The sequence below is a fragment of the Meleagris gallopavo genome, chromosome 16 (genome assembly GCF_000146605.3).
Source record: "Meleagris gallopavo isolate NT-WF06-2002-E0010 breed Aviagen turkey brand Nicholas breeding stock chromosome 16, Turkey_5.1, whole genome shotgun sequence".
NCBI lineage: Eukaryota > Metazoa > Chordata > Aves > Galliformes > Phasianidae > Meleagris > Meleagris gallopavo.
Genome location: NC_015026.2, coordinates 6028634 through 6053460, shown reverse-complemented (window position 1 = coordinate 6053460; position 24827 = coordinate 6028634). Strand labels below are relative to the sequence as shown.

At 36.3% G+C, this 24827-nt stretch overlaps 1 protein-coding gene across 2 annotated transcripts; it reads left to right on the top strand.

Annotated features, from left to right (window-relative positions):
* The first annotated feature begins 14 nt into the window (after positions 1–14).
* Positions 15–22856, top strand: MARF1 (meiosis regulator and mRNA stability factor 1). Of its 2 annotated transcripts, XM_003210643.4 has the most exons (26): positions 15–219; positions 1694–2356; positions 3245–3419; positions 3894–4120; positions 4865–4982; positions 5692–5864; positions 6633–7067; positions 7682–7845; positions 7933–8094; positions 8761–8950; positions 9432–9610; positions 10512–10592; positions 10898–11134; positions 11851–11970; positions 12314–12489; positions 12696–12916; positions 13634–13776; positions 15099–15232; positions 15740–15942; positions 16408–16635; positions 17314–17544; positions 17647–17859; positions 18515–18575; positions 18671–18811; positions 19766–19936; positions 20430–22856. In XM_003210643.4, the coding sequence occupies exons 1-26, from the start codon at positions 73–75 to the stop codon at positions 20660–20662; spliced, it is 5226 nt and encodes a 1741-aa protein (XP_003210691.1). In that variant the 5' UTR covers positions 15–72; the 3' UTR covers positions 20663–22856. The 2 variants fall into 2 exon arrangements, with proteins under 2 accessions (XP_003210691.1, XP_010717784.1); XM_010719482.3 differs by lacking the exon at positions 18671–18811.
* Positions 22857–24827: the final 1971 nt, after the last annotated feature.

Sequence of the window (24827 nt, the reverse complement as noted above, 5' to 3'; positions counted from 1 at the left end):
TTTTTCTTTAGCAGGTGGAAAGAATGAAAGGAAGGAGGGATGGAAGAATGTTGATCCGTTTTGTTTGGCTGTATGATGGAAGGAAACAGGACAGAGAACCTCTGTAATAGATCTTTTGGATGGCTTCAGCGACAAGAGAATGATGTTAAACCATGGCTCTGGAAACTTTCTAATTGCTTTTCTGCTGCTGAGAAGACTTTGCCTTGTAGTGCGAAAACGGTAACTCTTTTTGGTTTGCAAAAAGCATAGCTGATAAACTGGTACAGAGCAGTATTCCTTACTGTGGTGTTATGACTAAGAGGAACAAGTAGGGAGGGCAGAAAGAGCAGACAGCAGTTACTGTGCTATGAACAAGGTCTGCCTGGAAGCTTCATGTCTTTAGTTGTGTCCACAGCTCTCATCAGTTTTGGTGAAAAGCAAGTTTTTGCTTGACTGTTTTGACTTTATAGTTGTGTGTTTGGAGTAATATATAAGTTAAGTGTATAGGGCAGATGTTTGGGAGCTCCATGAAGCTGTTGCTGAAGAGCGGGGGTAGAAAAGTACTCTGTGCTTCCACATCTTACTGACTTGGAGAGAGATGTATTGGTTAGTTGTGGATGCTGCTCTTAATGAATGTCCAATAATTCCTAATTTCCTTTCTTCAAATGTTTCTGTTCTATAACTGTTCTGTACTTTTAAGATATTTCTAACCCTTAGTACTCTATAATAGTCTAACACCTGTTTAAGCAAGCAAGCTCCAGCAATTAATCATGCTGGTTCCATGTGTCTTTAGTTAGAAGGTAAGGGGGAAATTGGTGGGCACAAATTGTTTGTCATCTCATGCTTAGGGTGGTAGAAGGGGAATTCCTGTAAATTCTGGAGCTGAATGCATTAATACTTCCAGGTGGTTTTTTAACTCTTCTTCAGTACATAAGATAAGGCAGCTAATGGTTTCAAATTTCAGTAACCCATTACTCATTGCTGTGTTGTATGCAGTGCTCAAAGTTCAATTCAGAAAGTGAAAGCTGTTTCAAAGTACTGATCTAGAGCCTTGGAACAGATTTATGCAGGTTTGCTGTACTGACTTTCATTTCTGGTGCTTCTCATAACCTTGCTTAGTTTTCATTGCAGCCTTTGTGTCTATGTTTCGATAGCTTAGAGTAGGCAAAAAACACGTATAGTTATTATGAGAGTTTAGTCTTCTGCCCTTTTCTTCATACGATGTCTGATTTTTGAACTCTTAGTCTTTTAATGTATTACTTTAAAAACTTTAATCTTTTGATGATTTTTGAATAGACTTTTGTATTTCCAAACTGTGGCTTTTTGTTAGTTTCATTTTGTCCATTTGGTTTATTCTTAAAAATTCTTTTTTGCTTTGTGGCTATATAGTATTTCTCAAACTTAGCCAAATAGTTTTCTGCTTTTCACGGTTTTTTTTTTTGACAGAAAAATACATCTTTGTATTATATATATATACATATATATATATATACAGCTTATACATCTTTGTTTTTTCCTAAAACTCATTGTTACTTACATATCTCAGGCTGCCATGTAAAACTAGCATATTTTAATTTACAACTGGCACTGATATTTTACATGTTCAGACAGTGAGATAAAGAGAACACTTCAAACAGTTCAAATATGTGCAGTATTTATATTAAAACATTGTTTTATACATGTTCCTGAATGTAACAGAGTCTTCATTTTCCAGAAAGATTACATGGAGAACCAGAAAGGTGTTGTAGAATCGAAGGATGCTTCATCTCATAATGCTGGCTCTAAATTATTTCCAGCAGTACCGCTTCCTGATGTTCATCCTCTTCAGCATCAGCAAATACAGCTTTCTTCTGGCCCGAAAGTAAGCTGCTGTGCTCATGGCTCTGACTCTTGTACTCCACAAATGCATTGTGGTGTTGGTGATGGTGGTGTGATTCACCCTGGCACGATATTAGACTCAAAAAGCACTGGGACGATTACTTGTCAAGTAGGGTCAGGATTTGCTTTCCCTTCTGCATCTTCACTGAAGAACCCTCCAGCTAGAAGCAATTTGGCAGGTATTGCCAGTGAATTCCCTGGCATGTGCATAGAAAACAGTGTATCTTCCTATCAACATCTGCCCTGTTGTGGAAAACTTCATTTCCAGTCCTGTCATGGTAATGTGCACAAACTGCATCAGTTCCCAGCCCTTCAGAGCTGCACATCTTCTGGTTATTTTCCTTGTTCTGAATTCACAAGTGGGGCTACAGGCCGCTTGGACGAGCATATTGCACAGTCGGAGCTGACATCACATGTGTGCGCCAACCCTTTGCACCTAAGTGTGGCACCTTCAGTTTGTTTAAAGGGGTCTCACTACTGCAGTGACTGCTTGAACAAGGTTTGTATGCATCACATTTCTTGTTTATTAAGTGTTGTTTATGGTTAATGTTGTAATAATAAAGCTTGAGCAAAAATACCAACTTCCATGGGTTGCAGTTTCCATCTTCCTTGTTGGTGGTGTAGTGGTTCACATGGGTAGAATCCCCTTGCAGGCTAGCTCTTTTCTGAAGCAACATCCAGCTTAATGAGAGGATGAGACACAGTGTATCTGCAGTCAGAGTTTTGACAGAATTCAAAGGATGGTTCTTTCCTTCACAAATCCAGATAAGATTTTCCGTAGTGGTGATTCAAAAAAAAAAAAAAAAAAAGGCTGAATAACACTTAATGAGTGCCTTTGTGTGCTGATTAGTAAAGATCCATTTGTAAATCACATGAAATATCTGAGGCTTTACGGGTGTCCTTATTTGGTTTGGTCTTAGTTCACTCTTCCCAAACCTGTAACTTATGCTTCAGTACTAGTTTGATACTCCTTAGAACTTGAATTAATAGGAAATTCAAGTGAAATAGTACTCAGCTTACAGGATGTGTTACTCAGTTTAATGTAGAAATATTTTCATTTCAGTACATTTATAAAGTTAAGTGGTGAAGTCAGTATGTTTTGATGAGAAGGTGAGAGTTGAGCCTTGCGCTCTTAACTGTGTTGATTTCACGTGGTAAGTGTTTCTTAGTATGTTAGTAACTTTTCAAGATGGTGTGTCTTCATATGCATTTGAAAATCTGGAGCATAGTATGCTAGGAAAGACTCCAGGGCTGAAAGCATCCTAGTTAAATAACTTGCTAGAGTACTTTTGAACTTGCATTCATTGCGGAGGGGGAATTGAATGTTTTTAGCCTGCAGTTGTGTGTTTGTTTACTAAATAACAATTTTATGAAACTGTCCCAACAGCCCACCAGAAACAGCCTAGTTGATGCTGCTAAAATCTGGCCAAATATTCCTCCACCAAATACGCAGACAGCACCTGTCTCTATCCCAATATGTAATGGCTGTGGAACCCAAGGAACAGGAAATGAGAAGAGTTTGCTGCTAGCGAGCAGTCTTGGCAAATCACCACAGAACTATGGTAAACACTGTTAGAAACTGCACTTAGTAGCTGTTTTCCTTAAGAGAACCCACTGTAACAGTACTTAAATTGCACTGTTTTCTGGGAACTTCTATGAAGTTGCAGACTAAGCTGTAGATAATACCTTGTGTGTTCTGCAGCATTGTAACTTGGATTCACCTGTTTTTTAAAAGCTGATTAACTTCCTATCTACTTCATAGTTTGCATGCAGTTTTGATTTTGACAATTGTGTTTTTAAGATGTTAAAAACAAGAAAAAAATTCTTCAGGAATTTGAATTTCTTTTCTAGTTATATGTAAAAACAAGTTCTTTACTCATGCTTTAAGAAGGATTTTCTTACTCTAGTGTCTGTTCCCCTTGCAGATACAGTAAAGGCATTATGTTTATACTTAAACACTATAACCTTTTTAAGTGTATATATAATGTTTTTTTTTTAATTTGGGAATTAAAATGACCTGTGTTAAACCTGTACAGGATCTCCAGAAGTTGCAGTAACAGGCCAAGTCCTGGAAAACCTCCCTCCCATTGGAGTCTTCTGGGATATTGAAAACTGTTCAGTACCCACTGGCCGTTCAGCTGTAGCAGTTGTACAGAGAATTCGTGAGAAGTTTTTTAAAGGTCACAGAGAAGCAGAATTCATTTGTGTGTGTGACATTAGTAAAGAAAACAAAGAAGTTATTCAGGAGCTGAACAACTGCCAGGTATGAAGAAAGCATTACCCTATTGTACTACTTGAGAACATGTATTTTAATTCAGTAATAAATGTGTTTCTGTGTAGTATTCTCATAGTATTATCTTTCAAAACTGTGAATGTGGCATTAACTAGGGAACTTAAATGTTTTAACTTCAATTAGTGAATATTGTGCTAGTTAATGAGGATGGTTGCAAATGAGTGGTATTTATTGGGATAGCTTTTAACAATTTGCTTTTTCATCACTAGTACCTTTTTCTTGGTATCTGACTCCCTGTGCAGGTTACTACTTCACAAATCCTCACTCACAAATTTGCAGATGTGATAGCAAATTCTTTGTTACTGGCTAGTATTAGTTTAATTTATTCTGTAACATTAGCTTGTTATTTGTAAATATATGCTTCTGTGAGGTAAAATGAATTTATAAGAATACTTAGCATGTATTGTCAATCATCTATTTAAAAATGAGTGTTTGTGGAATATTTTTATATTAGCAGCATATACTTTTAACATGTGCAAAGCATGGAAATTGAGTTGTTAACAGAGAATAGAAGAAGTCATCCCTAAGACACTGCTGAGCAACTAGCAGTGGAGCTCACTGCTCTTTGGAGCAAATTGGCATCTATATATGTTGCAAATCATCAGATGCCTCTTAAAGAGAAGCTGCAAGGGAAAGCTTGTAGACATTTTTTTAAAGTTTGATCTAGCACAAGTCACCTTCAAGCCCTTCTTGAGAGCATCTCTATTTCCACAGGTGACTGTTGCACACATCAACGCTACAGCAAAGAATGCTGCTGATGACAAACTCAGACAGAGTCTTAGGAGGTTTGCTGATACACATACTGCACCTGCCACTGTGGTTCTTGTGTCAAGTAAGTGTCAGCAGTGCTAATCTCTGGCACAGAATTCTGTTCTTCAGTAATGCTTCTGCATGTGACAGAGTGTCTCTCCTTTCCAACAGTAGTGCTTAGAACCAGCTTTATCTGAATTGCTTTATTAGAATTAATGATTTTGTTGCAACATAGCAAAAGTAGGTACAGTAGGATGAGATGTTTTAGGGTAAACTATCACTGGAATCTGTCAAGCGTTGCTAGATAAATATTTGTAAGCATGTCTAATGTTACACAGATTTAGTATGAACTTAAGGAAGGCACTACTGGTTTTGCTTTAGAAACAGAGTAAGCACCTCTTACTTAAAGCATTTGGAGAGTTATGCATAGTACTGCAGTAGATAACGCAGCTAAACATGCAAACAGCTCAACTATAATTGCTGTGTATTTTGGGTTCCTCCCTCAAGTTGTAATCCGTAGTAGGCTAAACATCTGTTTGTTGTGAAAATTTACAGTAGCAGTCAAGTGCCTTGCTAATAGGTTGCTAGAAGTTAATACTATAAGGAAGTCCAGCTCTGAGGTGGAATGCTAACTGCTGTTTTAAATCACATCTACTGCTTTTTCACTTCAGAAGTCTTCAGTAATGCATAAAACCTGACAAGTGAAGTCTAGTGGTTTTGTTTGTTTAATCCATGATTTGCACTTTATCCAATGTGTTCTTGTTCGTGTTTCCCCCCTCCCCCCCCCCACGCGGATGTAAACTTTGCTTTGGAGCTCAGTGACTTGAGACATCGGCATGGTTTTCGGATAATTTTGGTGCATAAAAACCAAGCCTCAGAAGCACTCTTACATCATGCTCATGAACTTGTTTGTTTTGAAGAGTTTATTTCAGACTTGCCACCAAGGTTACCACTGAAAATGCCGGTAAGGTTTTATGTTCTTAATTCAACAGGCACTTCCAAATGTCAAACCCATCTTTCTCTATTCTAGAGGAAAAGGAGGCTTAAACTATGCATTTTTTTATGATGAGACATATCTGCTACGTGTTCGACTACTGTCTGTAATTTAGTTACTAATGAGTGTTCGTATGCTTTCTACCTTAAGAATAAAAGAATAAGATAATAAAAGAACCAAGTATCTTACTGAAGTACAACAGCAAGATCCCATGCTTTTCACTAAATATTTTATTAGGTAATGTATCTTACATGTTTCTTTCACTGGCAGAAAGTAGGGTAGGAACTTAGCAGTACATGAAGATAGTCTTGTGATGCTTTCTTAATAGAAAGTGGCTTATTTAGTCTGTTTTTTTTTTCTCTTGGTAATGTTGTCTGGATTTGCATGTTATCTTTGCTCAGCACATAACCTTTTCCTTCTTAGGAGCTTCCTTAACTGTATGTATCTGCATATGTATATTATGTAGCATTCTTGGGTTGCAATTGGGCTCTGTTATCTGAAGAAGTAACCAGGTATTGATCCATTAGAGTTTGTGGTTTGTTTTATCCTTAAAACATATTGAAGATGGAAGTTTCAGAACTTACCTTAGTATTAGGTTTCTAAATGAACTGAAAGTTATGGAAATTTTTTCCTTTTTGCAAGGTAGAGCACATCAGCAAAATCAATGTAAAATACACTGTTTTGGAACAGCACTTGAGTATTCTGACATAAATTAAAAATCTTACTCCCCTGAAACAGGCATGCCATACATTATTGTATGTTTACAATCTGCCAACAAACAGAGACAGTAAAAGTGTCAGTAATAGGCTGAGACGTTTGTCAGACAACTGTGGAGGAAAGGTCCTGAGTATTTCTGGAAGCAGTGCGATTCTCCGCTTTTTAAATCAAGAAAGTGCTGAACGAGCTCGGAAGCGAATGGAAAATGAAGATGTGTTTGGCAACAGGATTGTAGTCTCTTTTGCTCCCAAAAACAAAGAACTTAATGAAACAAAAAGCTCCAACTTCGTTGGAACTGAAAAGGTGAAGTCTCCCAAAAAAGTTAACAGGAGTACAAAGCTTTGTATCATCAACAAAGATGGAAGTGATCAATCTTCTGGTACCAAAGGTTCTGCTGGGAGAGGATTACAGAGTCATGGATCAGTCATCAAACCCACAAATGTTAAAAGCTTACAGGTACTGTTTTGTTCTGCTTTATTTAGTGTCCTTGCTTTCTGTCATGTTTTGAGGATTGCTTCTATCAGAGTTGTATTTTAATTTGTCAATCCTAGTTTATATATAAACTAATGTGTTCCTGCAGGAGATATATATTCGTTATACTTCTGCTTGGAAAGCATGCAGTGAGTTTGAGGGTGATTTTATTTTTTTTTTTCCCCCTCTCTCGCTATCATGTTTTTCTTCATTTTGAAATACTGTTGATATTTACTGAGTTTTGGATCTTATGGCAGTTTTGACTTCTGTTGTAGAATCATGAATTGGATTGGCTTGAGTTTGAAGGGACCTTGTAGATCTAGTTCTGTGGGCAGTGTTGATCAGATGGTGTTGAATATAACACCGAGTGATTAACTTCTTTTAAAGGACAAAAGGAGAAATAATACAGTGTAGCAAAAATATTACTTCAGTTCATTATTGACCATTTATTGCTTTCTGTCATAGAAAATCAAATACCTCCTGGTTGAAGTTCCAATGACAATCTAATTAAGGAAGTAATTTAGCTTTCCATCATAAGGAAAGGTTCTGGCAAGGAATATATGGTGCTTTTATGCTGACCTTCCTCCTGTTCTGTATAGGAGCTATGCCGTCTCGAATCGAAGACTATAAATAGAAATACTGAAAACCAGCAGGAACATCTACGAGAAACTCCTTCTCAGAATAACTCTAATGCAGCAGCTCCTGTATCTCTGACAACAAAAAAAAGTGGAATTGGAGAGTCATCCTGTAAAAGTAGTTATAAGTATGTTCAGAATTAACTACGGATGACACCTTTTAATGTGAATTATGCAACATAATGAATTTTTTCTTATTGTGTATTTGTAAATAGGAAAGAGACTTCTGTTTCCAGGAGTACTACAAATTCCCCTGTGGATAAAAAGGATAAAGATGAAAATGTATTTCAAGTCAGCTATCCCTCTGCTTTCAGTAAGCTGGCAGCCTCAAGACAACTCAGTCCTTTGTTCATATCTCAGAGCTGCTGGTCATCTCGGTAAGTTATTTTCCTAATTTGGAAGGTGCAGCATGACAGCGTGCTAGGCCTTTTCCAATCTCTGTATTACTTGATATCTGCATATGGAATTGCCTATAGTAGACCCACTAATGTAGTAGCACTAATTCATGTGAATGCAAAAAGTTGTTACAGTGCTAGCTGACAGGATGGATAATAACCAAGGTCAGCTTTTATCAGAGACTTGGTGAAAGTTTACATGAAATAATTCTAAAGTTTCTGAAAAATCTTCATGGGCATTAGCCACCTTGTCTCTTAACTTCAGAGACATTTACATTCCTAGTATAAATTTCTCCAGACCCTGAAGTTCTCTTGAAGGCTTAAATATCTTCTGTCAATTATTCTAAATAACGTGGACAAGTTAGTTTTTTCGTGTGTTCATAAAATGGAAGTAAGACCCAGAGTCAAATGTATTAAATTGGGTCCCTTTGAAATATCAGTGACTTTTTTATCTTCATCATAGGAAATACTTACAAGCAAAACCAGAACAAAAGTATGAAATTTGTTTTGCATGCATAAATACATGTAGTAGGAAATTGCCTTCCAAGTGCTGTATTTGTGCACTTGATGTGTCTCTTTGATCTGTTTCAGTATGTATATAAGAATTGTGTAATAACTACTTCATTTCATATGTTTTATTTTACCCAGGAGTATGTCTCCAAACCTCTCAAATAGATCATCTCCACTCACATTTAATGTAGTAAATCATACCAGTGGTACAGACTGTCCTGATCCCTTCGCAAATGGTGCGGATATTCAGATCAGTAATATTGATTACAGATTGTCCAGAAAAGAGTTGCAACAAACTTTACAAGAAACTTTCTCAAGGCATGGAAAGGTAAAGGGTAAAATAGTTTCAATAAATCTCTTTTTATATACTTACTGTTTGTATCTTTATATTTGTGGTCTAGTTTTAAGTGAGTAGGACTAAAAAGCTATAAAAATGAAACTTCTACACGGTACTTTTTTTAACAAAATTTGCCTATTCTCAAAAAAAAAACCCTGAACGTATCAGTAAAAGAAAACAATACAAATATAGATTATTTGTAGTGATGCTAGTTGTGTGATCTGTAGATGATATTTGGCCATTTTTTTCATACAGAAGATGGTGCCTCTTAAAGAAGTACCATGGTCTTGCCTTGTCCAAGGCTCATTACGTATTATTGCTTGCATTGCCATGTTGACCATGGCTTATCTTACTTTCTTCCTTTTCCATCGAGTTTGTTTCTTGGTAAAAGAAAGACTGATATGCTTGTCAGCTTGGCTTAGGTTAATATTTAAGGGTAAATGCTTAAGGTTGTGTGTGTTTTCCCTTTCAGGTAAAATGTGTTGAGCTCAGTCCTCATACAGACTACCAGTTGAAGGCTACAGTGCAAATGGAAAATCTGCAAGAAGCAATTAGTGCTGTCAACAGTCTTCACAGATACAAAATTGGCAGTAAAAGGATCCAGGTCTCATTAGCAACAGGAGCTGTTAATAAATCACTCTCTCTCCTTAGGTAATGAATGTTCCCTTAATTGCCATTGTGTGTCAGTAATTAAGATTTAAAATACTGAGTAGAAGAATTATAGGAAAACCAAGTAAAATCTGTCTAATCACCTGATGCATGTGCTAAATACAGCAAGGCTGACAGTTTTCAGTTGAGCATTTTTACACTGCTTACATTTAAAGAGACTATGCCTTTTCTTAGCAGGGTGCTTATGCTGGATTTCAGTTACTATTTTTGTAGTACTGTGTGCCTCAGTGTACTTTTTGCAGCTGAGTTAAGAGCATACATCTGATTTCTCCGTAAGATGCATACGAATCATCTCTTTAAGGAAGAAAATACACATTTTAAATTCACTTGCTCTTTCAGATCTGTTTTCCATGTGGAAGGTATTACTAGAGGATAGTGCTAGTGCAAATACAAATATTTTGTCCTTTTTCTTACTGAAGGAAAGCATTAGGAAAAACTCTCAATTTTTGCCTCAAAACATTCTGGTGTGTGGTGTATGGAGAGTTCTTCAGTTCTGTTGGTATTACATAACTTACAACTTTATTTCTTGCATTTTAGTATATGCCAATTCAAAGTTCTTAATGTAAAGTTCAGGCTGGTAACTTCTAATACTAAGGCTGTAATGTTACATTTTATGGATACTGAAACTCTTACTACTGCCTTTGAAAGATTCTGGTCCTTCAGAGATGCCAACCGGAAGAGTTACAAATAGGTACTATTTGTACTCCAGTAATGTGGAGTGTTGTCTTTCATAGTGCTGGGGTGAAAGGGAATACAATTTGTCCTGTTATCATGCTTATATGCTTAATTCATGAAATATCTCCCAAACAGGTCCAAAGATTACACAGCTGTTTTAATATTAAACATTTTTTTTTTTGGTAAAACTGCGAAACTTTTCTTGCAGCTCAGAAACTGTCTCCATTCTTCAGGATGCACCTGCTTGTTGTCTGCCTGTGTTCAAGTTCACAGAAATCTATGAGAAAAAGTAAGTTCTCAGTTGTTTTTAATTAGTATATCCCGGAAGAACTGAGTTTTGTGACCATTTACTCTAAACAATAGAAACTAACCCAGTAGGTGGTGTTTTGCTGTTAGGTGTTGCAGCATATCTGTCAAGAGCCAGTGACTAATACTGGCCTTTGTTAAGGGGTCATAGTTCCAGTGTTTTATTTTATTCATCCCCAAGAAGAAAAATTGATTTGTACTGACCGGTTTCCATAGAATTGTTTCTTCAGTGTTCCTGTTTTATAAGCATAAAATGCAAACTTATGTGTATTAACTTTTTTCTTTTAGATTTGGGCGTAAGTTAATTGTATCAGACCTGTACAAACTAAGTGATACTGTGGCAATCCGTGACCAAGGAGGTGGGCGGCTGGTGTGTCTCTTACCCAGCAGCCAAGCGCGGCAAAGTCCCCTGGGATCTTCACAGTCACACGATGGTTCATCAGCAAACTGTAGTCCTATAATATTTGAAGAGTTGGAATATCACGAGCCTGTTTGTAAGCAGCATTGCCTGAATAAAGACGTTATGTAAGCTGTGTATAAAATATTACATAATACTATAAAGTACTTGACCAGCATTTTACATTAGCAGCTGTATTAAAATTGGGAAGGCTTTCATATAACGTGCCTGTGTCATTATGTAGTTGTATTACGGTAATTCAGTTGGCAGAAAATAGATAACTGAATTTTCTAGGCAGTTCTCAGGATCTGCCTTCTCAGTAACTTTGTACTCTTAATACAGCTGCCAAGCATGAATGCTACTTAAAAGCTGAGAGGTATGCTAAGCTTCTGTTGTTACATAGGGAAGGTTATACATACTTCTACTAGCTTGAAGATTACTATATAATTATAGCAAGAACTGATCTACTTTTGTCCTCTGGCTATCTTTAGTAAATCATTATTCATAGTGGGTTGAAGGCTTCCTAAAGCTGCATAATGAATCTTTCATTTTATTCAACAGCAGCCAGAGTGTGCTACTGTTGCAGTTACTAGGTGTTCACTTGCCACTGGCTGGCATTTGTTGCTGTGCTGCTACACATTTAGTCAAATGTTGATATAAACATAGCCTAAATGTTTGTCTTCTGAAAAATTGTTATAGTTGACTTTTTAATGAAGAAAAGATTGGAGGTGCTTGTCACTGTACTGTAGCATTGTCATGCAGAATCAGTATAGTTGTGCACAGGTATAATATGCTCGATCTAAGCATTGCATTAACCTATTAAATTGATCTGTTCTTATTACAGTGAGCATGAGTTTGATCCAGATTCTTACAGAATTCCTTTTGCAGTCTTGTCTCTGAAGACATTTGCTCCCCAAGTTCACAGTCTTCTACAGACCCATGAGGGTACTGTGCCTTTATTAAGGTAAAATAGTTTAAATTTGGCTTTTAATGTAAGGGCTGAAATCATAGTATCTAAAATCTTATTGATGGCTGTTGTAATGCTCTGAATTGACCTGCTGTGATTAAAATCTCTAGGCCTCGTATGTTTGCCTTCATAGGAAATAAATTTCTTATAAAATTATGAATTTAAGATCTGAGTGCAGAAATAAGTAAAATTCAAGGTGTCTTTCAATACTCATTTTATAATGAGTTCTGTGATCTATTAGTAAACTATTAAAGCCTTTTTCTCAGGAATATTAGCACTTTAAGACTGTTTTTACAGTAGTGTTTTAGTGTATAACGGAAGCTTTCTTCTCTTTCCAAAGCTTTCCTGATTGTTATATGTCAGAGTTCAATGATCTTGAAATGGTGCCAGAAGGCCAGGGTGGTGTTCCTTTAGAACATTTAATTACCTGTGTTCCTGGAGTGAATATTGCCACTGCTCAAAATGGCATTAAAGTTATTAAGTGGATACATAACAAACCACCACCTCCTACCACAGGTAAACAGTTCTATTATGATCTTTTTTAATGATCCTCTTTACTAAAACACTTCAACAATTATACAAGTCATTTTATGCTAATCTTTTTAATTAAAAACTTAGTTTTAGCTTGATTTCCCTTTATTTTCTTGTTCTTTAGTCTTTGTCAGAAATCTGCAAGGATTAGTGGAAGCCTGGAAAGCTCAATAACAAACTTTTTTTTGTAGATCCTTGGCTTCTACGTTCTAAGAGCCCTGTAGGTAATCCACAACTTATTCAGTTCAGTAGAGAAGTGATAGATCTACTTAAAAGCCAGCCATCCTGCATCATACCTGTCAGTAAATTCATCCCAACGTACCATCATCACTTTGCAAAGCAATGCCGTGTGTCTGACTATGGATATTCCAAGTTAATGGAGTTGCTGGAAGCAGTGCCTCATGTCCTTCAGGTGAGTTGTGGTGCTGTTCCTTTGTTTAGAGAACTGTACTTGTATGTTGAACTTTCTGAAATGAGTATGTTACTGGTTGTTGTAACATAATAAATCCTATAGAATTTCTTTACAACCTTGAAAAATGTGGTAATTGAACCTTGGAGGTTCAGGTTTTTTTTAAACATATTCTATTTCATCTTTATTCTTCCAACCTTCCCCCAGAACAACTGTGAAAATTACTAATTTATTCTAAATTTCTGGTAGAAAGTTTGAAGCTGCTTTAGTCTGTGTCTAGTGTTTGGCTAAAGTAGCAATTGTGCTGTCAACCATAAGAGCACAGCAAGCATTTGAGTGTCAGTAAGTTAGTCTGTGTAACTTGTGGCTTGAGGGATTTCAGTGTGAAGTAACACATTATGTGGCCTTACATTAAAAAAGAAGTAAACTAACATGACCATATTTTGTTTTGAATACCAGTTGGTGTCCAAACTGGGGCTTTAAAATAACTGACTAATCTCTGCAACAACTGCATTAGCACTCATGAAGGAAGTAATTCTTGGTGGCATATTCTGCCATATACAAAGTGTATGGCTTCACAGGGCTGCCTTTGAAAACATTCTCCTAATGCTTTTTATCCTTTTTTCTAGCTTACCTATATTAGAATTGGCTTCTAACTGCTTTTAGCATTCTATGTAAACTTTTTTACAAGATAAATGATCAAAAAAACTTTTCTTTCAGATTCTTGGTATGGGTTCCAAGCGTTTGTTAACTCTAACACACAGAGCTCAAGTGAAACGCTTCACTCAGGACTTGCTGAAGCTTCTGAAATCCCAGGCCAGTAAGCAAGTTATCGTAAGGGAATTCTTACAAGCTTATCACTGGTAAGTTATCTTTTGATTGAACAGGAAGAAATAGGCATGTCTTTACAACTGGGAATCAGTGCTTTTAATCTTAGTATATTCCATCTTTGCTGCAATGTGAAATTTCAAACTTTTAATGAAAATTAAAAGCTCTACTAGGCTGTATTGCTTTACTTTAGCTCTAGATTTATTTAACATGCTCAAAGCTTGAAATAGGTTATTTCATTTCATTAGTTCTATTTGAAGCTGCGAGGTTGAATTTAAGCAAGCAGGTTGAAATATTTTTATAATATGAGCAGTTATGGGAAGATGTAGCATTAGTCTTAAATAGTATATTATCAGTCTTATTTCATATTTTTATTCTTAATTAGATTTAGTGATGGCACAAGAATGAGCATGAGTAATAGCTGTCTTACTACTACCAGGAGTTACATGCTATTCCTAGTATGGTTTAAAAAAAAAGAAACACAAAAACAACACAACACAGAACAAAAAAACCCTAAACCTGGCTGTTATTTTTTTTTTTTTTAAGGTGTTTTGTGTATAAGTTTTCCTTCCTCTGAAGATAGAAAGCAGCACATCACATGCAGTGAAGAAACCGTAACATCTTAGTACTCTGTATGGTCTACTCCTGCAAATGTGCTTCTGTGCTGTGTAGCACTTTTTAGAAATGCCTGCTTCTAGTTACATTTCTTTTAATGGCAAAAATGTTACTGGTTGCTGCTTAATCTACGAAATGTGTATCTCCCTTATGGTCAGCTCTGGTGATTTCTTGAAATGCTTCTGTCTCCAGTAGATTCTTTTGAATCTGGGGAAAAAGAAGTAGGGGGAATAAAATTCTTTTCAGTATATTGCATAGTATTGTGAACCTCAGTAAGGTGTTTCTGAAGACAAGTAGTCTCTGCCTTCTCTTGATCTTACTCTGTTTAAGAAGAGTGCATTTTAATTAAGCAAATACAGACTGTTAAAAATGTGACCATACATAATGATTGTGTATTCTTAAATTGCTTAGTCAAGTAATGCTTCAAGTTTGTAGTCTATTGTTGTTTTTCACTACTAATTTAAGGAGTCCAGTTTCTTTAAGGAGCCCTTCTCTTCTAGTGGCATGTGAGCTATTGGTGTAACCTTCTACTTTTTGTTTCTGGTTAGAGTGGATAAATTAATAGTAATACACTTTCCTTTTTTCATATGCTAGTGTTACTGGTAACATGAAGATTATGCCTATCTTGATAGGATCTGAGGTTTATCTAATACCATTCTACTGTATATTAGCTCAAAACATTCACATCTTTTGGCCTACAGAGTCTATTAAAATTGGTTATACTATTTTTATAAATTTTCAGGTGTTTCTCTAAGGATTGGGATGTTACTGAATATGGAGTGTGTGAACTGGCCGATATAATATCAGAAATTCCAGATACAACTATCTGTTTGTCACAGCAAGATAATGAAATGGTAATTTGTATTCCCAAAAGAGGTATGTGAGTGTGCTATTTCTTACTGTTGTCAAAGAAGTTGTTCTTTGAATATTTTAAAACTGGATTAAGTAAAACACAGTGATGCTGATTTGCTTTTGCTGATGTTTCTACTTCTATAATTATCCCTATAACAGTAAGGAAACTATGAAGTTATAAAAATAGAGAATGTTGTTCAGTAAAGAAACTGCTAGGAAAGCAGATAATAAAAGCAAAATAGGGCTGCTACTGCTGCATGTAGTTGTGTTTTATATGGTATGATTGAAGACTATTTGCTATGCAGAAATAAAAAGCTCTGTAATATTTTGCTTGTAAAGAAACTAAAATACTGATCACCTGCTTGTTTTGAGCTTCCCATATGTAATTTCAGGACAGGTCTTTGACATAAGAAAACATCTCCTGGGTATGATGAGAGAAATCTGAAAATCACCACATTTTATTACTATTTTCTACTGCATTTTGAAATAGTTTGGTATATAGCTATAGCTTTATTTATTTTTTTTTTTAAGAACGCACGCAGGAGGAAATTGAAAGAACCAAACAATTTTCTAAGGAGGTGGTAGACTTACTGCGCCATCAGCCCCATTTTCGAATGCCCTTCAGTAAATTTATTCCTTCTTACCATCACCATTTTGGTCGTCAGTGCAAACTTGCTTACTATGGCTTTACGAAACTACTTGAACTCTTTGAAGCCATACCAGAGGTCTTGCAAGTAAGTTCTAAAATCTTGAGCTGTATTAAACATTTAGCTGACAAGATCTGCACAGCTGTTTGTTACAGCAGGGGTTTACTTTAGTCTAAATTAAACTGTGTGCTTCTAGTGCTAGCAAGCTGTTCTTTAAAACTTCGGTATAGCCATGTAAGTAAGAACTGCCCCAAGGTTTTAGCATGTTGAGGTTAGTTTAAGAAATTATGCAAACTGTACTACATTTGCAAAATTCAGTGCATCAGGGCTAAGCTTAATTCAAATTGTGTTAATCTTGCTTAAAGTTAGCTATTGTCTACTTTGTTACTTCAGAAGCTATACTGCTTCTGCTTACTGGTGGTTATCTTACGTGTTAGCTGAGCCCTACTGCATAGCTAATGACCGTCTGCAATCACTGAGTTTTAGTTGCAGATGACTTTTTCAGTGAAACAAGGTAACTCACTTGTAACATAATGCAATTTTGGTTTGTAGGTATTGGAATGTGGAGAAGAGAAAATTCTCACACTCACAGAGGTGGAACAAGTTAAAGCAGTAGCTGCCCAGTTTGTTAAACTGCTGCGATCTCAAAAGGACAACTGCCTAATGATGACTGATTTACTGTCAGAATACAGTAAAACATTTGGATATACACTGCGCCTTCACGACTATGATGTTAGCTCAGTTCCAGCTTTAATGCAAAAACTTTGTCATGTTGTAAAGGTAATGTTCTGTCTTTGTAGTCTATCCTTTAAAAGAGTATATAATATGTAAAGTCTTTCCCTCTCTAAATGTGTGCTTAATCATGTACTTTACAAATAATTTCATTAAATTGAGGGACAATTCTTAAGGGATTTAAACTATCTTCAAAAATCCTTTGTTCTTGCTGACTTGGTGGAAATTCATCCACGCTTAAGTTTTTTTACTTGTTTGAGTATTTTAGAGAATAGAAATTGTCTTTTATATGGTTCAAGTCAGGTGGGAAACAGTAGTTATTTCCCACCATGATAGCAGGTCTAGATCTCAGCCTCTTGATGTTTTCTATTTGACTTTTATTATACTGGTTTGAGGCTTTAACTCTGAAAATGCGTAAATCTTGCATGTCTGTAGAAAAGGAAGGTTACAGCTATGTGGATACAGATGCATTTTCTTAGTTGCTTCCATGATGTTGTTTCAGCAAATGGTGATCAGGCTGGAGCTTAGTCAGGTTAAGTTGGCATGGAATGGAAAATGGAATTCTGTGTGGACAAAAACTAGTACTAAAATTTTGTGTTTAAAGTAAACTCTGTGTGATGTTAGTTTTATCAAGTGTTTAACTGGAGTAGTATCAGATATTTATATGTATCATGTGATGTTAACTTAAGGATCTTTACTGTCCCTAACTCAAATTCATTTTTGTAGGTGGTTGACACAGATTCTGGCAAGCAAATTCAGCTGATAAATAGAAAATCTTTGCGGACTCTCACTGCCCAGTTACTTGTCTTGTTGATGTCTTGGGATGGAGCATCCTTTCTTTCTGTTGAACAACTTAAACAGCACTATGAAACAATCCATAGTACTTGTCTTAATCCATGTGAATATGGATTCATGACCTTAACTGAGCTCCTAAGGAGTCTTCCTTACTTGGTTGAGGTAAGAGAGCTCTATTTCCTTCTGCATGTTATACTTCAAAAGAGGTGTTATAACTAGAGGATATGTAAACTTGCGCTCTTTTTTTTTTCCTTCTTTTGATAGGTTTTTACCAATGGTGCAGAAGAAGAATATGTGAAACTTACAAATCTATACGTGTTTGCGAAGAATGTGAGGTCCTTACTTCACACTTACCATTATCAGCAGATTTTTCTTCATGAGTTCCCAGTTGCATATAGCAAGTACACAGGAGAGGTGCTGCAGCCCAAAGCATATGGATGCAATAACTTAGAAGAGCTGTTGGGAGCAATTCCACAGGTGTGAAGAATTGTTTTGTACAGTTACATTAAGATTTCGGCATGAACTAAAAATTATTAGAACAGCTGATGATTCTGGTATTTGATGAGAATTATTAATCTCCAAATGGGCTTTACTAGTAGTATTTTTAGTAGCTTCACAAAAATCTTTGTTATATAATAACTTAAAATTGTTTTCATCAAATTCTGCTTAAGAATTCTTCCCAGTAAGATCACAAACATTCTTGGCATCTCTATCAAATCAGAATTTCTGTTTTAATGAGGAGCTGTACAGTACTGAGGTTCAGTTTTGCTTAATGTAAGTTATTGCTTTCAGGAGCAATGGTAGTTTGTCACGAGAACCATAATGGAATTTTGTTGTGCTATGTGTTGTCCTTGCATTTAAGTGTTCTAGGTTAATTTTGTGACCCAGCTCATGGCTTTTTTTAGTAAACTAAACTTTAAGGAAAGTAACAAGTGGAAATTCCTTCTAGTTCTGTGACTTGCCTTTCATCTTTGGCAAGAATTATTTTGACGAAGCTTTTACTTGCATAAAAAATTGACATGATTTAGTTTACTCTTAGAAGCTTCATTGCAAGGATGGATGAAGGCAATGAGTAAACTGTTCTGGGCTTTGAGATTAAGATGTGCTGATAATTCTACTTTTTTCTCTGTAGGTGGTCTGGATTAAAGGACATGGCCATAAGAGAATTGTGGTACTGAAAAATGATATGAAAAGTAAGTCATTTCAATTTTGAGCCAGTATCTTAGTTTCCTTTTTTCTTTAAGAGGTGACTTCAGTAAATGAACCAAATGAACTTGCCTTTTTGTAGCTCGTTTTAGCTCACCTAGTTTTCCCCCTGCTGATCATGTGGATGATCATGGAAATCAACTTGATGACCATAATGGACATATTATGGAGACCCCAGGATCAACCTCATCATTGGAATTAAGTCTAGGAACACCTAGCAATGGTAATGCAAAATTGATTTGTATAAGAAATTGCTCATATTTAGGGAAATAAGCAGAGTAAGCAAAGCAGCATGGGGAAAGCTGTGTGAGTTAGTAGATAAAATATTTGCCAGAAATGTTTCGTGGTTTGAAAGCTGTTGCTCTTATTCCAGGCTGTATAGCTAGGTATGTGTCCTTTTGACAAGGGCATCTGTTGTTCTCAGCTATCAGCGTGTATATTGCCACTGCAGTATTGTTTTCTGTGGATTTTAGTGGAAGTTTCATCAGTCTGTATGGGATAAAGCTACTGAGAAGCTGGTCAGTAGTGGGTGGTTTCTGCTAGGACTGTTTTTATCTCCTAGCTCTGGTGAGAATTTAGTGATCTTTCTGGTTTGTGTTTTCACGTATGTATTTGCCAGTTCTGAAGCAGTCCTGTTGGCATTGGTCTAACTTCTAATAAAAGAACTAGGATATACTGAGCTCATAGTTTGTCTTGCAGTGGTCTCTAGCTCTTTCTTTTTATTACTTCTAGTTTGGAGAACTTGAGGTGGTTTTTGAGGTGTTGAAGTCTAGGCTTGTGCGTTTTAGTAAGAGCAAGTTACTTTATTTTGAAACCTTTGACTTAATTTTCACGTTTAAACATTGGTATGTAAATAGCTGATAAGGTATCAGTAGCTCTGCAGGGGAGTTTTCTGGTAAGTGGCCCTTCTCTGTTCCTTAGCTATGTTTGTTACTCAAGTTTGGAAAATACCAGATTTTGCTCTGGTGTGTACCTACTGAGGCAAGCACTAAGTGAAATAGTTTTGTTTTGTCATATTATAATTAGTTTAGTTAGATGCTTTTCACCCTAACAAAGTGAAGTTAGCATGATAGCTTCTAAATCATCATGTTTGAGGTGTTTGCATTTACCAGTACTGAAGTAGCAATACCTTCACAGTTTTACAGATACCTTGAAAGATGTTCCCTTATTTTTGTAGCTCCTAATCAAACTGAGCAAGAACTTCTTTGCCTCACAAATACATCTCCTGTTGACCTGTTGTGTGAGCCAGTTCCTTCCTGCTTACCATCTCCCCAGTTGAGACCTGATCCAGTGGTTCTTGAGTCTGCTGACCTAATTCAGTTTGAGGAACGTCCTGTACCTCTCTCTGGTAGGAGCTTGCTTGCCTTATTGTATTACTTATTGTGATGATTCATACAGCCTAGAAATGAGAACATAAATCTATTTATCCTCCAATAGAATGTATTGGAGGTGCTGATGCCTTCTGTCAGATGCTTTTGATTATTGACAATAAGTGGCCTTTAGCGATACTCTAGAGTGACTTTTGTAGGTACCTTCTACCTTCACTACTGAAACTGCAGTTTCCTAACCTGTAGCAGCCTTTTAGCCAATAAATCCATAGGGCTTTTTGAGCACTGATAGGCTTAATTTGAAAATTAAATTAAACCTCTGAGATAGTATGCAATATGGGCAGTAGAGCATAAAGCAATGTTCCACCTGTTGCAGAGATGAACGTAACATACTTCCTTGTTTCGAGTCAGGCCAACAAGTTCTTTTAAACACTTCTCTGGTAGTAGATAATTAAGTATTCCCTTTTCCCAAGAGCAGTGCATTAATAAGTTGAATTGCTTTGCTTATTTTAGAGATGATGATTTTAACAGAAGAAGAAAAACAAAGAATTGTTACCACAGCTCAAGAGAAATTGACCTCTGGTTCTGTGGCATCTAGCACTGCAGAGAATACTTCAGTGCCTTCCTGTCACTCCTCTGAAATGCAACTAAACAAGGAAGCAATGGACAGCCCAGCCAAAAAGCAACATAAAAACAAGGTGAAATTGGCAGCAAATTTCTCACTTGCACCTGTAACAAAGCTTTAACTCTTTCTTTGAGTGTGGAAACAAATACCTATGACTCTGCACAACGTCAAGCTATTTGCTAGCCCTTATGTATTTTAACGAAAGGCCTAGAAGAATCAGTTTGTATTTAAGTGTGTTCTGTGAAGATTTTGTTCATTGTACACTGAACACAGCTATTAGCAGAGCGGAATTTTTTCTATTATTTTGGGGGGAAAAAAAATCCTGCTTTCATTAAATTATTCTTAAATTTTACAGTTTTTCATAAACGTGTGTTCAGTAAGAGCAAAACATGAATTGAACTGAAACAGAGCAGATTTTATTTTCCTTAAGCCTCGTTGGTGGTGTAATCATACATGTAGCATATTACACTCTATAGGCTGTTGCTTACTGGTATTGTTTCAGACAGTATTAATGCATGATCTGTCTTTCAAAAGCCTGTTAAGAGGTTTTAACTTGCTGACCTGCAGTGACAAGAGTGAGGGAGTTGATTGTCCTCCAGGGGATAAATGTGTTCTCTGCCCTTTCAGATGACTGGTAGCTGCATTGTAAGTTCTTCTGGGTTAAGGATGTCTGTAGAAGATTATGTGGACTTTCTTTGTAAAAACTTGTTTTAAATATTTTCTGTACTTCTCAGTTCCATTTAGGAGCTTCCTAGGACACTGATGTTTTAAGCTTCCCTTTTATGTTTAGTTCCAGTCTGGCATGGATTTAGTTAAGGAAAAGACTGTCTTGGTGTCATGAGTTTGAGATACAGACACACACTTTACTGTGTCTAGTAATGAAGTTAAGATGATTCTGATATTTCTGAAATATGCATTGAATGCATAAATGACAGATAGTGGAGCAGGTCCTATTAAAATGTTTTGTGCTGGAAGGTATTGATGCTATTTTCACCTGTAAGGAAAGTTCTAACTACATGTGGAAAACCTAAGGTTGTTCTGCTTAACCTTATTTTCAATTTTTAAGCATCTTTTGTAAATGGGAAGCTTATTCTTCAGTGTGCTGTCTTTTAGCTGTGTCTGTTTTTATTCTGAAACTTACTCCTAGTGTTGGAAGCTTAATTTGTGGTATCTTGTGTTGGCTTTTCAAAGGGCCAGCTTTGGAAGAGAGATTAAGTCAGTGGATGACCTCAACTCTAGTTAGCAGTGTGTGAGACTTCATACCCATACTGGGTAACCATGGCATTTACAATGGGTTGTATTTGCCAGGCAGCAAATAAATTGCTTGATGTATTGAAAGAACCTATACCTGAGGGATTCCACTGGCCAACCTGTGTTTTTTTAGGTGGATTCTATTGTAATATGCAAGGAATGAACATGGGCTCTAATTCTTCAGCCAGCAACAGGAAATGCCACTGAATATAATGGCTATAGACAGAATTTTACTAGTAGAATTTTGTTATAAAATCTTTTAAATTTGGACTCACATTACCTGTAGTAAACTTATAGCCATTGTGAATGCGGAGAAACACTTGGAAGTTTTTCTGAGCATCGTGGCACAGTATCTGAGTCCTTAGTAAATCTCTGCAGACATCCTACTATAGAAAGTGAAATTTAGAAGTAAGCTTTCTTGGAATGCTTTTAATAAGTTTGAATTAAATGCAAGAATATCTGCTTTCACCTTACGTTTGATAAAGTTGTTGCTGAGCACTTAGATTTTTGTTTCAAATGAACATGTTGGAGGAAAAAATATTTTCATAAGTTGCAGCTCCAAGTTATCTAAAATACTGAAGAACCAGTTCTTTGGTGCTTCAGAGAAAAAGATGATATTTGTCAAAGTGAGTCTGGTTGTTAAACCATTTATGGAGGTCAGCATATCTTTTCTGGGTTCATGTGATTCTGATGAAATTGCTGTTTGAAAGTAATAGAATAATACTTTTGAGAAGTTGTGTTCATAGTGTAACAAAATAGCTATTTGAATTGCAATATATTTTTTTATCCAAAGGGTTAAATGAATGATGTGACTTACAGATTTAAAAGTATTACAACCATGAAGCTCTTTAACAATTAAATGTACTACTTCAAATTCATGTCTGTTTAAAAAAAAAATTGTCACTGAAGCCCTCAATTTATGCACTATCTTTTTCTTAGAGTGGGAGGGAGAAGAAATTCTTTTCTTAGCTGTCTTTGTTTGGACACTTTATTTTGTGGCTCAAGTGCTGTTTTGTGTGTTGGGACCAAACAGTTGTGTCAATAAAATTTTCAAGCAAGCATAACTCTTGTCCTTTTCTGAAAAAATAGAGGGGAAAAGAAATATTTAACTGTTCTAAAGTCCTTAATTCACTCTTACTCAGTGCTTAATTATCCAGACAGAGCAGAGAGCTAACTCTGAGACTTAATGACCATGAAAGAAATTCCTTGTCCATAATCTGCTATTCTGGAGAATGAGAGTCTTTCAAAATTTGCAGTTCTGCTATTACTAGATGCACTTAGTCATTCTTTCCGTTCCTCATACAGCATCAATTATGGCTGCTTCTTAGAAGGAACCTCTACTAAGAGTTCTGAAGGAAAAAAAGGAGCAAAGTATAAATGGAACAGATAGAAATAGACATTCTCTTGTTTTAATCTCACTTTGAAATGTTAAGATAGAGATGTGATTAATGTCATACAGAGTCCTGCTGTGCCATAAAGTTATCCAGTCTTTTTGGGTAAAGCAGCCTTGTCTGCTAGCTTGCTGAGGATGGTAGTTAACCAGGAGCTACAAGTTTGGCACAGGAGTTGCTTTGCTGCTTCACTAGACAGCTTTGAACTTCACTTCATAATCTTAACAAATAGTTAAAATATGCAAATAAATTGGATTATTGCATTTCATTTTTATGGACAAAAGTAAAGAGCTGCATGAGCTTACTCTAAGTTTTTTATGTGATATAAGTACATTCATTAAAGGAACTTCTGCTAGAGTAAATGTCAGGCCTGCCACAGGTGAATGGTTGTTTGACCTCATAGGATACTTGTTCAGTCAACAGTTTTAAAGAACTGCTTAGGTATTTAACACAACATAATTAGTGTAATAAACACCTTTCTCCAAAAGGAGGGGGTGGGAAACTGGTAAGAACTTTATCTAAAGCATAAGAAACACTACAGACAAATCGTACTGTCACTGCTCTAACTTCACTCTTTTGGTAGTTGTGAATGTTTTTATGTGAATAAAATGCCTCATGCCGCATTACGTGTTTAACTGCAAAAGGTGAGTTTCATTTTTGTTCTTCTTGCTGTGAATGTTCTCATCTTCATTCTCATGTCATTTGTTTAAATCAATTAAAGTTATGATTAAATTAACTATTTCAGAATGATTTGCTTTTTTGCCTTGTAATATTGCAATTGCATGGTGAGCTGTGATTTAACTCATTTCTCTTGATGTCTAGAAATCGCAACGAGATACAGGCATAAGGTCAGAGTTGGAGATAGAGCTGGGGGCATTGGGCTTAGCTGCTGTTTCAGGTACAGCATGGAATAATTTGGCCACAGATAAATGACAGTGCATCTGTATTCTAGACAGTTTCAGGGATTTGGTTCTGGGTGGTGTGGATTGAACCTGAGCTTCCAGCCTTGCTTAGCTTTGATACCCCCTTACAGAAATGCGAATGACCAAAGACTGTGCATCAGTGAAGCCTGCTTATCAGTCTGGGAAGTAATCCTGTTGTCATCTTAATCTTGTCACTTAATTTCTTTTGTCTTGCACTTGAAAAGCCTTTGTCTTTGCAACTAAACTTTTGCAATTGGAATATTTTATTCCTTTTGTGCCTTTGAAAACTAGAGTTCAGCTCTGGCTTTGAGCGACTTCAACACTTGGCCTAGCTACCAGTTCAGACTGTGTGTCCATTGAAGGGTGCTGATGTACTTCACACAACATTTTACTGATGTGTGTGTATATAATATGGTGTGCTACATTGTGCAGATGTATGCAACTGAGGTAAGTAGAGATCTTACTCTTCTACGGTGTTCTAGTGTTTGTTCAGAGGACATGGTACAATACCAAATCCTTTCCAGCATGCACTACTACAGTGAACGTAGTATTCTTGTATCAACTGTGTTCATGTTTAGAATCATGTGGATGAAGAAAATAAAACTTGAATCTGAATAACAAGAGCTTTTTTTGATGTAGGAAGCAAACAGTGATACTTGAAGGTGTTATTTCTGAGCACTTTGTGTGGAGTAAGAAATGCTCCCTATAAGAAAAATCTCTT